We start from the raw sequence: 14,654 nt of genomic DNA on the forward strand, positions 1-14,654 counted from the left end.
ATGATTTCTTCACCACTATAACCCGCCAACAACGCCTTGATTTGATTTGATTGTCTTTATTTTACCTGTCTACTCGCGAGGTATTCTCGACATGATTGATTGATTGATTCTTTATTTACCTGTCTACTCGCGAGGTATTCTCGGCATACGACAGGGGACTACAAGTAGTACCAGAAATTACATACAGAAACAGAAACCTAAAATCCAAACCATGCATACAGAAACCCCCCGCACAAAGTGTAATGACTAAAGTGTGTCCACCCGCCCAGCCCAGAGGCTGTCCTTTGCTTGTGTGGCCCCAAACCTGGCCCAGAATCCTGGCCTCGCCGCTGATGCAGACCAAACATAAAAACAAAAACAAAGGAAACAACAAAGGGAAGTACAAACAAAGAGAGAAACAAGTAGGAAAAAGGAGGTGATGGCAGCGCAAACGCGCTAATGGGGAGACCCCAAGGGTACGCCGTCTCTAGGTGGCAGAGGGGGCGCGGGAGGGGCCGCGTCTTGCGCCTGCGTGTCCGGCCTCATGCGGCGGTGAGCCAGCAGGGCCGTGGGGGCTTTGGCTGCTTTGGCGGCCAGCCAGCAGGCTCCGCGCTTGGTACCGATCAACTTCTGAAAGAAGCTGCTGGACACCCGCTGTGGGTTGTGGTGGCAAACCCAGATGTGCTCCGGGCTCGTGTCGGCTCCGCAGAGGGGACAGGAGAGCACGGCGTCCTCGTGCTCGAAACGGCGGTGATAGGCCGCAAAGTCGCCGTGTCCTGACAAAGCTGTCAGCACCGCGCGGGCGAGGTTGCGATCGGTCTCGTCAAGGAGACTTGTCCAAGCCTTCTTCGGGGCCTGCACCGGGCGGCGCAGGTGAGGTCTGGAGTTGCGACCCTCTGCCTCCCACCAGGCGCGAAATGCGGTAGTGACCCGGGCGCGGAATTCACTGCGTGCCCAGGAGAGTGACATGCCAGTCCTTGTGGTGATTATGTCTGCACCCCACCTGGCTTGTCTGTCGGCGAGCTCGTTGCCCACGACATCGGAGTGGCCTGGAACCCAGATCGCTTCCACCTCAATGGCTCCATCTGGCCACGGTCTTGGCCTCGGATGGTTGGCGTCGGGACGTAGCCAGTCCGCGCAAATTGTTTGGGCTCTCCGAAGGTGTTCCTCGGAGGTTCCGGGCTTGACGTCCCGGGACGTGAGTCTACTCACCGCTGCCATGTTGTCTGAACAGATCCAGACTTTGCGGCACCGCGGTTTGTCCCGCAGGTCGACGGCGGTTATGGCCTCGGCAATGGCCAGCACTTCGGCGTCGTGCACCTCGGCGCGGAAAGGGACCGGGCGGTTTCCCGAGAGCAGGACTTGTCCCCCCTGGATAATTACCCAGCCGGCGCCAACCCTGTTCGGACTCAGCTTCGAGCCGTCTGTGTATAGCCACAGGTCTGAGGGGGGGGAGGAGCGGACCAGAGCGAGGTGTGCTGCAGCGGCAGCCTCTTTGTCACCCCGGATCGGGGCCCGGGTCGAAGGTAGCTTGCCCTTGCACGGCGGCGGGAAGCTCGTGGACAGCTCGTATGGAAGCATACTCCTGAGCTCACCCAGTATGCCCCACATTGGCCTTATGGAGCCGAGGGGGTGGTTTGGCGGGGCCAGCGCGACTCTGAGAGCAGCCGACCCAAGGAGGTTGTCCAGCGCATAGCGCATGGGAGGGAAGCCCGATGCGAGGTTGTATATTGCACAGGGTGTGGTGCAATATAGCGGCAGGGCGGCGCGGAGGCCTCTGCGGACGGTGCGGTCGAGGAGCCTTGAGGCCCCCAGTAACCCGCGGCTCAGCGGAGCGTTGGGCGGGGTTGGGCGCCACCATGTGGCCGCAGCGTAAGACAGCTTGGCAACCACGCATGCGCGGACCGCCGTGAGGGCGCCCTTGATCGGGGCGCCTTTCCAGCACCCGGACAGAATCTGGATGCCGCGAATGGCCGGTGCCGTCCTCTGTGCCACGTCTCGGATGTGTGGCGCGAAGGAGAGGTTTCGTGACCAGCGCACGCCAAGCCAGCGCAAGGTCTCGCGAGGGCTAACCGCCTCCAGCGTAGAGCCGTCGGGGAGTCGCAGGCTTGGGTTTTGTCCATGACGCTTGCGCGTCACGTGAAGTAGTTCGGACTTCGTCAGGTCAAGCGCCATGCCGTTGTCCGTGCACCAGCTGTCAACGAGCTCCAGAGAGCGGGAGAGAACCGAGCAGTTGCCTTCGAGGGACGAGTCTGAGTTGACTAGGCAACCGTCGTCAGCGTACCCACGGAGAGTGCAGGGGAGTGGCATCTTGAACAGCGGCGACATGAACAGCATGAACAAGATTGGGGAGATGGGCGAGCCCTGTGGGAGGCTGCCACCTGTTGGCTGGAGAGCGTCAGAGACGCCGTCTAAGGTTAGGGAAGCCCGCCTGCCCGCCAGGAACGAGGACACCCATCGACATGTTCCAGCCGGGCACCCCAGGTCCTCCAGTCGTTTGACCATGCGGTTCGGATGCACGGCGTCGAAGGCCCCCTTGATATCAAAGGTGAGGACCGAAGACTCACCCCTGAGGTCGGCTGTGCGCTCGAGAGAGTGCGCCAGGCGTAGGCACATGTCCTCGGCGCTGCGCCCCGGAACCGCACCGGCGTAGTTGTCTTGGATGTGACCTGCCTCCAGCGCCCAGCACGAGAGACGGCGGGCGACTATCCTTTCCAGGCACTTGGCCAGGGTCGGGAGCAGCGAGATCAGCCGGTAGGCCCGTGGCGACGAGCGATCCTTCTTGTTGGGCTTTGGCAGGGCGATCACCTTGGCCTCTTTGAAGGAGGCAGGGTGGTGGCCCCAGAAGAAGCTTGCGTTGAACAAATGGGTGACCTGCCGCTTGAGGGAGGGCCAGGCCAGTTTCAGGACGTTGTTCGAGAGGCCGTCCGGGCCGGGGGCAGTGTTGCGCGGCCTCCAAAGAGCAGCTTCCACCTCGTCTCTGGTGATTCGGGCGCGTGTCGGCGGGGCTTCCGTCCTGGAGCCCCGGGTCCTCGGTTCCACCTGCAGGGCGGGGGATTCGATGTCCCCTGGCCGGGCGGAAGGCATGTGCACGCTGCGAAGGAGAGCGATCTTTTCCGTGGTGTCTTGCACCGTGGCCTCCGCTCCGTCCGCCGGCGATAGTGCTGGGGAGTGGCGGTGCGGAGCTTTCGTCCTCCATTTCACGATACGGAAGAGGTCTCGGGTATCAGTGACCTTCGCCAGCAGGTCGGCGTAGAAAGCCCGAGCCGCGCTCCTGAGTGCGCGCCTGAGGCGCTTCTTGGCTTCGCGGCGTTCGGTCCTGGCCTCTTGTGCTGCGGCCTGTGTCGTTGCCTTTTCCACCCTGTTCCGCGCTGCGCTTTGCTCCGCACGCGCGACGCTGCACTCCTTGTTCCACCATGGGAAGCTCTTGGCCTTGCCCAGAGACTTGGGCGTTGATGCGACCAGGGCGTCCAGGATCACATCCTGTAGCAGTCTCGCGAAGTCGTCAATGTGCTTTTTTTCCGGGATCTGGCCGTCTGACCTCCGGTACTCTCTCACGGTATTCTCGACATACGACAGCGCCAACAACGCCCTTTTCTCTCCCTAGCTCACATGTACTTTGTAGGCTTGCGACGCAAAAAAAAAAAAAAAAAAAAAAACAGCACCGACACGAACCATCGTGATGAATGCAGTCGAGGACACACCATGATCAAAAAGACGTGGACAGTACGGGAATCGAACCCGTGACCTTTCGCAGATCCGCAGAAGATGCGAAGCAAACGTTATACCCCTAAACCAACCGCCCGGTGATGATGGTGATGCCACTCACAAGCGACAATATGTAGCGCAAATTTGGGTTTTTTTTTTTTTTTTTTTTTTTTTTTCAGTGATTCCGGTAGACGTTAAATATAATCAAGTCAAGTTTTTTTTTTTTTTTTTTCTCGTTTGATCGTAGTGATTCCAGTAGACGATAAATATAGTCAAGTCAAGTCGAGTCGAAAAAACGATGTATTACTGCAAAGTGTTGACTAGTAATAGATGAAATGAAATTAAAAGCGTCAACTAGTAATCATATTAGTTACTCATCTACTCTTTCTAAGTAACAGGACATGTTGGTCGGCCAAGTCATACATATTATTACTCACGCCGAGCAGAGTCAGCTGGTTGGAGCACCACAGCGGCGGGAGCCCAATTAGGAAGTAGGCATAAACAGCGGTGATTGGGATCAATCATTCCCAGCTAGCAAAATGAATGGCGGCGTGTGGCTGTTTGTACTTGGAAAGAGAGAGAGACCAGGATGTGACAGCAAGGCAAGTAAGTGCCTGTTTTCTCGGTGACCAGTTTGAATCTCGACTCCCTCGCCCTTTCTCTGACTCCTGTTCTGCCATCTCTTCTTTCGGCTTCTTATTGGGACTGATTCAAGGAAGGATACCGGGCACAAGTACAAGTACAATTACAAGTATAAGCAAGAAGCCCGCTCTTGCCACAGCTGATCTGACCCGTGCCTTTTTATTCTGCGTGTGCCCTCTTGCATATTTTATCCTCTTGTGATCTCTTGTTCTCTTGTTTCGATCCCTTTACATCTCCTTTGACGACATTCATAAAGTACATTTATCCACCGCGTTGTCCCAACCTGTTTGTCCAGCACGCCATGAGCAACAAAACAACGAAACTCCAACCCTTGCCGTACGAACGACGGCGCGGTGAAGCGGTTCGTTCCCTATAATCCTTTCGGTCCAGCTCCGGCTCGTCTATTTCCAGACCACTAACAACGCCCCACCTCTTTTGTTCCAGGCCCTCAGCGATTTTGCCGAGTACGTGGAGCAGCAGCAGCGCAAGATCGTCTCACATCGGCGGGAAGCCCAAGCGGCGACCCATCCAGAAGCTGAACCCTCTGCTGCCAACGCCAACGCCAACCCTAATCCTGACATCAATTCGGAACAGCACGATGAGCTTGATGCCCTCCTCGAACAGCTAGACCTTGGTGACAGCGCGCCAAAGACGTCTTTGAAGGAATTGCTCCTGGGCAACGATCCTGGGCACCTTGTGCAGCTTGCCGATCTGCTGGCAGAGCGCTTGGCGGAGGGCAGTGGTGAAACGGTCTTTGACTTGGGTTATGAGCAGGACAATATGCCCATGGGCTTAACATTGGAGCAGTGGAACATTGCATATGGACAACTGGGCGAAGCAGCTGCAGCCAACAAGGCACAGTGCCAGTTGCTATTGACCAAACACGTCGGCGGTGATGTTGAAGCCGAGTCTACCAAAAATGCTCCTATCGGCAGCGATTGCAGCGGTAAACTGTTGATTCGGCGAAACCCCCAGACTGTTGATGAGGTCATTGAGACTCGCTTCTCTGTGGTTGGAAATGTGGACGCTGGCAAGAGCTCACTTCTCGGTGTTTTGGTCAAAGGTGACCTGGATGATGGGCGTGGCAGCGCACGCGTCAATCTCTTTCGACACAAGCATGAGATTGAGAGTGGCCGTACCAGCTCTGTTGGTATGGAGATCTTGGGGTTTGATATGGATGGCCAGGTCGTTGCGTCAGAATCGGGCCGTAAACTATCGTGGGAGGAAATCGGCACACGAAGCGCCAAAGTTATCAGCTTTTCGGATCTGGCAGGCCACGAGCGTTACTTGAAGACAACAGTTTTTGGCCTATTGTCATCCAAGCCTGATTACTGCCTGCTGATGGTGGCAGCTAACAATGGGCTCGTTGGCATGAGCAAAGAGCACCTTGGCATCGCGTTAGCGCTGTCCATCCCCATTATGGTGGTTATCACCAAGATCGACATCTGCCCACCGAATATTCTTGAGCAGACGCTCAAATCACTGACCAAAATCCTCAAGAGCCCCGGGGCGCGCAAAATCCCAATATTCGTCAAGAACTACGAAGACTGCGTCAACACGGCGACCCAGTTTGTCAGCAAACGCATCTGCCCCGTCTTCCAGGTGTCCAACGTCACCGGCACCAATCTGGATCTGGTGCGCACTTTTCTTAACATTCTGCCACATCACGGCAACTACGACAGCGAGGCTCCGTTTGAGTTCCATGTCAATGACATCTTCTCTGTTCCCTTCATTGGCACTGTGGTCTCAGGCATTGTCAAGTCGGGGGTTGTTCATGTCGGTGATAGTGTGTTGATTGGCCCAAATGCTTTGGGCCAGTTCACGCCGACTATTGTGCGGTCGATTGAACGCAAGCGCATTGGTGTCATGGGCGCCTCGGCTGGCCAGTCGGCATCGTTTGCCCTACGAAAGGTGCGGAGTGACCTGCTTCGGAAAGGCATGGTGGTTCTTCCTCGGCCGGAAAGCGGACTTGCACCACCGGTTTATCGCGAGTTTGTTGCAGAAGGTAAGCAAGCCTTTTATCATCCGAATTCATCGAGTGTATGCTAATTTAGGCCATCTACCAACCCCCAGTGCTTATTCTATTCCATGCAACTACCATCAAACTGCGCTACCAAGCCATGCTTCACATTGGCCCCGTCCGGCAAACCTGTGCCATCATCGACCTCGACCGCACATTTATCCGCACCGGCGACCGAGCTCTTGTTGCATTCCGTTTTGTGCAAAGACCCGAGTACATTACCGTCGGCACGCCATTTTTGTTCCGTGAAGGTAGAACAAAGGGTCTTGGAATCATCAAGCAAGTGGGGTATGACCCGGCAAAGCCACTCCTACCAGATGCTGGCGGAGAAACGGGACAGGAAGATGGGGGAGATCAAAATCAGACCATTGATCAAGCGGAGTCTACAGCTGAGGATGGAAATGGAGACGACGCAATGCCCAGCACACCAGAAGTGCGTGTCGGTGCCTGAGAGTACGGAGGCGGAGATGAAGCCCTATAATCTATGTGTAGTTTTTGTCTTGAGCATTCAGAGCAGTATACATAACTTGTTATTTAGATAGGTGGTCAGACATGTGAAGCCGTTGACCCCTCATCTAATGTGTCGACGCTTCTACCCCTGCCTGAAGGAATGGAACACTGACAGGTGAGCCCTTATTGATAAGGACGTACGTCAATTAAAAGACACTAGGCGCACGAGTCACACAGTAGGCCGGGCACGGCTGTATGTGACGGGGTGTATGTGTGCGTGTAGGCGCTGCAACTCAAGCAAGTGACGGGCAATACGATACTGTTGCTCACTGAACGCCAGACATTGTCAGCTGGGTGAATGGCTCGAAAGTCTTAGTCGGAATGCGAGATGGAGGTCGCTTCCCATACATGCACATCAATCACATTCATATCAATCCATTTATGAAGTGGTTGGTTAGTTATTTGTTGGGTGGGTTTGGCCTTTAAGTGGCGGGTGCAAAGCTCTTAAGCACCCGGTGTCAAAGTAACCTCGTAACATTCTCGCAAGGATGGCAACGGGAGGGGAAACGTTGTGGAGTCCAGCTCTTACAGCGCCTGTCTCCTGTAATCCACAGTCGAAGGTGCTGAAAATGCAAGCCTGGAGGGCCTGGAGCAGTCCATGCAACAAGCTATACATACAGCAAGACCCTGTGTGAATTCCCCGCGGTCACAATCCACTCTCGTTTTGTTCAAACCCAAATCCTAACACAATCAACGTCAACGAGTGACCGGGGCGTGCCAAAAAGCCCCTCCAAAACGCTCCTGGCGAATCCTCCCGGATAGCGATAGCCCACTTCCAACATCTTGAGCTTCTGATCAAGACAAAGTGAAGCTGATAGTCGATGGCCTAGGCCATGGCTCTTTCATCATGTGCACTTCCCGAGAGGATGTGCGTCCAAGTAGCTACGTACATATTTGTTGGCCGTGAACACTGGCATCCGCCCGGCCAAACACACACCCTCAGACCTGAATCAGCACTTTGTAGGCCTGGTTGGCTGCCGGGTGGCCTGATGGTTCTCTTCCTGGCATACAAAGAACAGCTCAAGTGCCTGGACTACCAGCCCAGAGACACGTTAGGCCCTGCCCAATAGTGATGCTGTTATGTAGCTAGTTGCTGTGTCTTTCTGCCTGATTTCACTAGGTGTCTCATCCAGAGTCTATCCGGCGTTCTTCTTCACCTTCTCCTTTATTCCTCTCTTCTACTCCCCATTCTTCTCCGCATCATCCCAGCCGTCATCTACAAGAATCCAACATCCACCCTCAGAGCCGAATCTCGCCATTCGTCTCGTCATCTCGTCCTCGCTATCGCTATCGCTATCGCCTTATCTGCCCAAGCCCTCAACTCCCCCGATTTGGCACTTGCCTCTCTCCAAATACAGCAACAACCCCTCCTCCTGCCACAGGCTATTTTGTTTGTTTGTGTGCCACTTGGCGCCTTCTCTTCTCCTCTTCCTTTCTTCACTTCCTCTTGTATCTATTTGTACCTACAAACATACATGCGCACAAAAGCACACTCTTGCTTCGTCTGCTTCGTCACCTCTCGCCGCTCTTCTTACTCCCGCACGCTTTACGTCTTCTCACCGACGCCTCTCCAGTCTGCTTTGCTGCCATTTTGCTGCGTCCTGTGCATCTTGTCTCTGTCCAGTTGAGAGCAATACGTCATCGTGCCTTCAATCCACAGCACCCCCACATCTCCTGCGTCATTTCCCTCTTTCGTACTCCTGTGCTTCGTGCTCTCCGTTTCCTTTGCCAACGAGCTTCGGTTGCTTTCATGCCCTGAAGCCCGTTCGTTCGCATAACCATTGTTGTCTATGGACAATCAGACTCCCTCTTGTGACCAGGACAAAACCATCTCGCGCGACAAGCCTACTATCGTGATTCCTTTGACGACCCAGAACCGCCCGTCGTCCTCTTTCCTCTACTCGCTTCCCTCGCCCTCCTCCGCATCTCCGCCGGTTTCCCTCCGCTTCCCCAGACCGCAGGGCAACGAGCGACTTGCACGTTGGTTAGCCAATAGCAAAAGTAGCATAATGGAGGCTCCTCCCAATGCTCTTCCAGCGCCAGCTCATCTAGTGCCTTCGCTTACTGCCGAAGAAGATGCAGACTTATTGACTGAGTCCACCTATGAGCTTGTTAGCAATATTGACACCGAAAGCCAAGATGGCCGCCTAACGCCGATGCTTTCGCTAGGCACTGCCTCACAAGGCGGAGAAGATGATGTGCACAGTCTTGCTGATTCAAACTCTGATGTCGAAGTTGATGTTGATGCCCATGACAGTGACCATTATGACCATGAAATTGTTCCATCCCAGCTCGAAATTGACCAAGCCAATGATGTTCGCCGCCGCATTGCCTGCCGCTCAGCCACCGACCTAGTTGACGACGACGAAGACTACGACACTACACCCATGCCATCCCAGACTCTCATTAACTATGTTTCTGTTACGGCGAATATTGCATCGAGAGCTGCTGCTTCCAGCGCTGCAAGAAATGATGCCGCATCGGTGGTCACTGAATCTGACGAATCGGAGGATGGCGATGACGTCATGGACGGCGATGGGCCTGATCTTGATCGAACGCCCAGGAGCAGCCATCTGGTTGTGATTGACAAGGATCTTTCCCATCGCCATATTCTAGACCTCTTCCATCAGTGTGCAGCTTCGGAGACACTGAGCCGAAGTCCTTCAATCGACTACATGGAGGACTCGCTAGATAAACCATCTACACCGACTCTCTCCATGACTTTGGAACGTCCCAAGCACAACGGTAGTCCCTCTCCATTTGCTGGCCGGACGAAGCGCTCCGATCGACACGGTTTCCCGCAGACTGTGAGAAAGTATGGCCTGCCTAGGATGAGTATACTGGAGACTCTGGCTGCTATTCTTTTGATTTTTAGTTTCTTCGGTGGTATTTCCCTCGGCTTCTACAAGCTAGCCACTCTGGAGAAGTCTGAAGTTCTTGTTCGTAACATGGAGCACGTCGCCTTGCCTATCAACATGCCCACCGCAACCACGACGATTGTCAATTACCACACATCAGTCCGTTACATTTATGTCACCAAGACAGAGACGCCCGCTCCAACACCAGACCCTTTTGCACACTTTCCACTCCGGCGCTTTTGGTGTTCTAATGACAAACCAGCTATGATCTATGAAAAGAGTAGCGAGGCCTGGTCCAAGCTATCTCGCGCCGGCGATTCACTAAAAAAGAAGCTACATTCTAAAAAGCCTAACCGTACTTTTCACCCTCCGCCACTTGACCATTATTGGACCTTCGCCAAACAAACAGTGAAGGCCTGGAAGAAGGGGGCTTTCACTAGCCCCGTGTATGTCAAGGTTATGGACTCCTTTGAGCATCTAACGAATAGTTTCGGGCCTCAAATCTTCAAAGAATTACACTTGGCCAGTCTCGAGGCACGTGAAATCTCGGCCAGATGCAAGATGGGCTATCTTCGAGCCCAGATTCGTGCCAAGTCATGGTGGCTTCACATGCGCGGCCACAAAGATGAAAGCAAACTTTATGCTGCCCGCGGCGACAAGTACCTCAAGGACCGGCTGCATAAGCTCAGTCAATGGACACGGGGCCGTACTTAGGCAACAGGCTAGTTTAAGCTAGTAGTTTGGTGATGTGGCCCAAAGGCCCCAAACAATTAGCAGCCTTGGTGTAGAGAATGAGCATGGGCAATTTGTTCAAGCAATGGCTTCTTCTGTCACAAACGGCCTGACTTCAGGCCTATGTCAAGGTAGGATACCCTTTTTTCCATTTCTTTTTGCCTGTCTTTCCCCAGCTCCCTTTGCGTTTACTGTGAAAAGAGCTTTAATCACTTACATTATTGGGCTCGGCATAGGCTACGCTCTTCGATATCCCTCTCTATTTATCATGTCTCGTTTTTCTTTTTCTCTCTTAATCTCGATCATGCCGGCCGTGTTCTCCTTCACCTCTAGATATCATCTGAATATCCTCACTTACGTTGCCACAATCCCGGCGCCTCACTTACACTAAGACTTGGATAACCTCTGGCGATCAGCTCTAACAAGACTGTGTGCTTGTATGACTACCTGAGAAGACCAAGCCGCGGGTACCATTCTTGGAGTCCTTCGATCTACTACGCATTCCTTTTCCTAATTTGAGAAACTTGTTATTTTCTCTTTATCTGCTGCAAGGAGAGTTCTCAGTGTTGGTGCATGGTTGTTGAGCACACAATTTGTGGCAAGTTGCAGTTTGGGGGTTTTGGACATGTGAATATGATCTCTGCAACGTTTTTGGATTCACAGGTGCATTGTTCAGTGTGTGTGTGATTTATAAGTTAAAGCTCAATGACCGAATGCTCATAATGTCGGTCTTGGTTGGGCCTCAAGCGAATGTGCTTAGGGTTCCTTGGCAGTGTGTACCATATGTGGGATACAAGAGAATCGTAATCTAAAGGAAACAAGTGGGTGAACTGAGCAAAGCTTCTTTGAGCATCTCTGGTCTTCTATAAAGCATTCCTCCACTGACGGGTAGTCAAAGGCTAGTCTATACGAGACCCTGAACACAAGCCGCCATCATACATGGTGTGATGTGGGAGTCTTGCAGCCCTTTTCTTTCTTTCTTCTTACCCCTTGACGCAGCATGTACGGCACCCGCCCACCCTGTCTGTGTTTGTTTTCTTTTTGTTGCCAGGGAACAAAAAAGTAAACGTCGCGGGGTTTTGGTGATCAAGGCAAGCAAGCTGCGGGGTAAGAAGGAAAAAAAAAAGAGCATCGGAAAGGTCCTTGGTGTTGGGCTGGGTGGGTGACGAGAAGAAGAATAAAAGATGACAAGTAGGCGTGATATTACAGAGAGAAGGCCCTTCATAAGGACAGCTAGTGATAACACGACACAATAACTGCATAGTTAACTACAAGAAACACCAGTGCAACAAAGTAAAGGCGGGACCGCCCTGAAGACAATTGGCGTTTGTTGTGAAGGAGCTGGTGCTGACCTAAATTTTTGCTGGCGTAGTTTGGTTCTCCTTTATTTCCTGCATTTAATCAAGGCCCTTTTTTTCTCCATTTCCACCAAAAAACCCACTCGACCAAACTTGAATCTTCCTACAACCAACTTTTTCTTCCCCTCCATCAACCCAACTCTCTCTACTATCTTCGCTTTTCTACCCACATACTAAAACATCGCCATCATGACTTCCACCGAGCCCACTGAGCCCAAGGTCGAGGAGACCAAGGTTGAGGAGACCAAGGTTGAAGAGCCCAAGGTCGAGGTATGAATGCCCCGCGTCTGTCTTTTTTCCTTCTTCTTTTTTCTGCACACGCAATTGTCGGGGAGGGGGAGGTGGTCTGGAGGAGAGGGGCAAAGGGGAAAGACACTGTGTGTGTTTCTGGCTGTGATTCTGATGGCTTTCGAGATTCCAAAAAGACGTCGCCAACGATGCCTGATCCAGAGACAAAGAGCAGACAGAGCAAGGGCCGAAGCTCGCCTTTTCAAGAGCCGGACCGGCCTGGTCCCTTATGGCAGCTTTCATCAACGACATCACCAGGTTGGGATGCCAGGCTGCTAGCTTTCACATGTCTGTCTTCTCTTCTCCCTGCCGTCTCAGCATTGCATCCATGAGATCTGCCGTAACTCGATATGTCTGGCGCAACCCCACGCATAAGATATGACGCACAAACTTGCTCTTCTCTATCCTCCAACTACCCCTCCACCCCTCACAGTTGGCCCCCTGCTGTACATCTCAATAGCCATCAGACTTTTGAATTGGTGTTCATGAATACCCTTTTATTGGGCTCTCTTGCTAACTGATGTTATCCCCCTTCCGAAATAGGCCGACAAGCCCGTGACTTCTTCCGCCGTGTTCTCGATGTTCGGCGGCGGTGCCAAGAAGGAGAAGAAGGAGGACGAGGACCGTGGTGACAACTCGGGCAGCGCCAAGGCCCAGCGTGAGGCTGCTGCCGCCGCCAAGGAGGGCGAGGAGGAGGAGGCCCCTGAGTCGGAGGATGTCCACTTCGAGCCCGTCATCAAGCTGACCGAGAAGATCGATGTCAAGACCAACGAGGAGTCCGAGGAGCAGCTGTTCAAGATGCGCGCCAAGCTTTTCCGCTTCGTCAAGGAGACCAGCGAGTGGAAGGAGCGTGGCACTGGTGATGTCCGCCTGCTGAAGCACAAGGAGTCCGGCAAGGTCCGTCTGGTCATGCGCCGTGACAAGACCCTCAAGGTCTGCGCCAACCACTACAGTAAGTCTTTGGCACCCCCATTTCTCCCGCTGTGTTACTCTCTTACGATTACAGAGGGACATGAGGCTAATTTTGTGTGATTTTGCGTTGTAGTTACCCCTGAGATGAAGCTGTCCCCCAATGTCGGCTCTGACCGGAGCTGGGTGTGGAACGTTGCTGCCGATATCAGCGAGGGCGAGCCTGAGGCTGCTACTCTGGCCATCCGCTTTGCCAACTCTGAGAGTAAGTTGAATCTGCTTATATTGCGACTTTTAGGCCCCCCTTGATGGAGTGTAGGAACACGCTTTGCTGACAGATTTTTCTTCTTGTTCAATAGACGCCAACCAGTTCAAGGACTCGTTCACCGATGCTCAGAAGCTCAACGAGACTGCCTTTAAGGGCGAGGAAGCTTAAAGTGGCCTAGTCCCTCATTGAGAGATTCTCTGTCCATGGGCAGCTTGTTTTGGTCTTCCCTCCCCATCCCCTCCCCCTTGTCCACCGTTCTCGTCTTTGAACATCACCACACCCATGCTCCATAAGCTGGTTCTCGGCTGGGCTGGCAAACACAGCATGCCCGTGCATGAATGCAAATCTGGACATGTCGTAAGAGGTGTGTCTGGGTGTATAGTTATACCTGTCCAGTACCTAATGTTGGTACTTTTATCACGGATGCTATCGCTGTTGTCTGCGTCTACGCTCTCTGTCACCTTATGTTTCCCCGCCCCTTCTCTCCCTTCACCTTCCCATACAAACACTACACTACTACACAGATGGATGTCCACATGAAGGTGGAAATCACCTGGTGGACTGTCTTTTTTACCACATTGATCGCGACCTTGACATACCCTCCAATCATCTGCCCTTTTTCTCCACCAATGAAATAAATTTTGAACAAGCAAGCCATGTCCTGTTGTTGTGTCAATGTTGCAAAGAAATGCAAAGCATGTCGTAGAGATGCGGCTGAGATGTGTGGGTGGTGTGGTGTTGATTGATGTAGGTCGGTGGCAGCCACAGCCAACTGTGGCGCTCGGCGAGGGGAAAATGTGGGCCTTGCGGGAAAAGCGAGAAAAAAAGCCAGGCCTTGACGGGGTGGATAGCTCTGGTGTAGTGCCGCTATCCTCGCTGGCAAGCGTACCTAAAGAGTGCTCGAGTTTTGCGTTGGGTTGGGTTAGGCTAGACTGGGGCCAAGGCAGGCGAGACGAGACGTGTTTGCAAGTGTGGCGCCGGAAATGCTTGACGTGTGAGGAGGGCTGGTGGAGACTGAGATTTACCATACACGTCACCCAAACAAACACGCCTGTCCAGATTTGTAGAGTAAACTAAGAGTGGATGAAGCCGACGAGCTGGCTTTCTGTGGGGTGATTTCGAGAGGAAAACGGGGCGATTGATTTGTACGGTAAGTCTATGTGGTTAGTTGGGTGCTGCAAATTTAGTTTTCCAGTAGAGCACCTCTATTTGGATAGGAGCTGTCTGGCTGTCCAAAACCAGCCAGAGAGAGAAAAAAACGGCAAACATTGCCACTAAGCTGTGAGGAATAACGCCCCCCCGTTCAAGGTCAAAACGAAAACGAAAAAGAAGAAAAAAAAAAAGGCACCCAGAGGGACTGTATGATCCATCCTCGCCGCAGG

The 14,654-nt window shown here is 53.1% G+C and overlaps 4 protein-coding genes across 4 annotated transcripts; 3 read left to right on the forward strand and 1 right to left on the reverse strand.

Annotated features, from left to right (window-relative positions):
• Positions 1 to 435: 435 nt before the first annotated feature.
• BROUX77_007910 (uncharacterized protein) lies at positions 436 to 3,657 on the reverse strand (the record flags this gene model as incomplete). The annotated part of the gene is made up of 2 exons (XM_073753056.1): positions 436 to 3,462; positions 3,655 to 3,657. The coding sequence occupies 2 exons, from the start codon at positions 3,655 to 3,657 to the stop codon at positions 436 to 438; spliced, it is 3,030 nt and encodes a 1,009-aa protein (XP_073602203.1).
• A 973-nt stretch (positions 3,658 to 4,630) lies between these two features.
• On the forward strand, positions 4,631 to 6,800 carry BROUX77_007911 (uncharacterized protein; the record flags this gene model as incomplete). Its single annotated transcript, XM_073753057.1, has 3 exons — positions 4,631 to 4,690; positions 4,774 to 6,334; positions 6,403 to 6,800. The coding sequence occupies 3 exons, from the start codon at positions 4,631 to 4,633 to the stop codon at positions 6,798 to 6,800; spliced, it is 2,019 nt and encodes a 672-aa protein (XP_073602204.1).
• Positions 6,801 to 8,868: 2,068 nt separating this feature from the next.
• BROUX77_007912 (uncharacterized protein) lies at positions 8,869 to 10,431 on the forward strand (the record flags this gene model as incomplete). The annotated part of the gene is made up of 1 exon (XM_073753058.1): positions 8,869 to 10,431. One exon carries the CDS (start codon positions 8,869 to 8,871, stop codon positions 10,429 to 10,431), a length of 1,563 nt encoding a protein of 520 aa, XP_073602205.1.
• A 1,565-nt stretch (positions 10,432 to 11,996) lies between these two features.
• Positions 11,997 to 13,440, forward strand: BROUX77_007913 (uncharacterized protein; the record flags this gene model as incomplete). The annotated part of the gene is made up of 4 exons (XM_073753059.1): positions 11,997 to 12,077; positions 12,639 to 13,047; positions 13,141 to 13,269; positions 13,364 to 13,440. 4 exons carry the CDS (start codon positions 11,997 to 11,999, stop codon positions 13,438 to 13,440), a joined length of 696 nt encoding a protein of 231 aa, XP_073602206.1.
• Positions 13,441 to 14,654: the final 1,214 nt, after the last annotated feature.

The sequence above is a fragment of the Berkeleyomyces rouxiae genome (genome assembly GCF_048999995.1).
Source record: "Berkeleyomyces rouxiae strain 22BRR77 chromosome Unknown BrBRR77_ptg000012l, whole genome shotgun sequence".
Classification (NCBI taxonomy): domain Eukaryota; kingdom Fungi; phylum Ascomycota; class Sordariomycetes; order Microascales; family Ceratocystidaceae; genus Berkeleyomyces; species Berkeleyomyces rouxiae.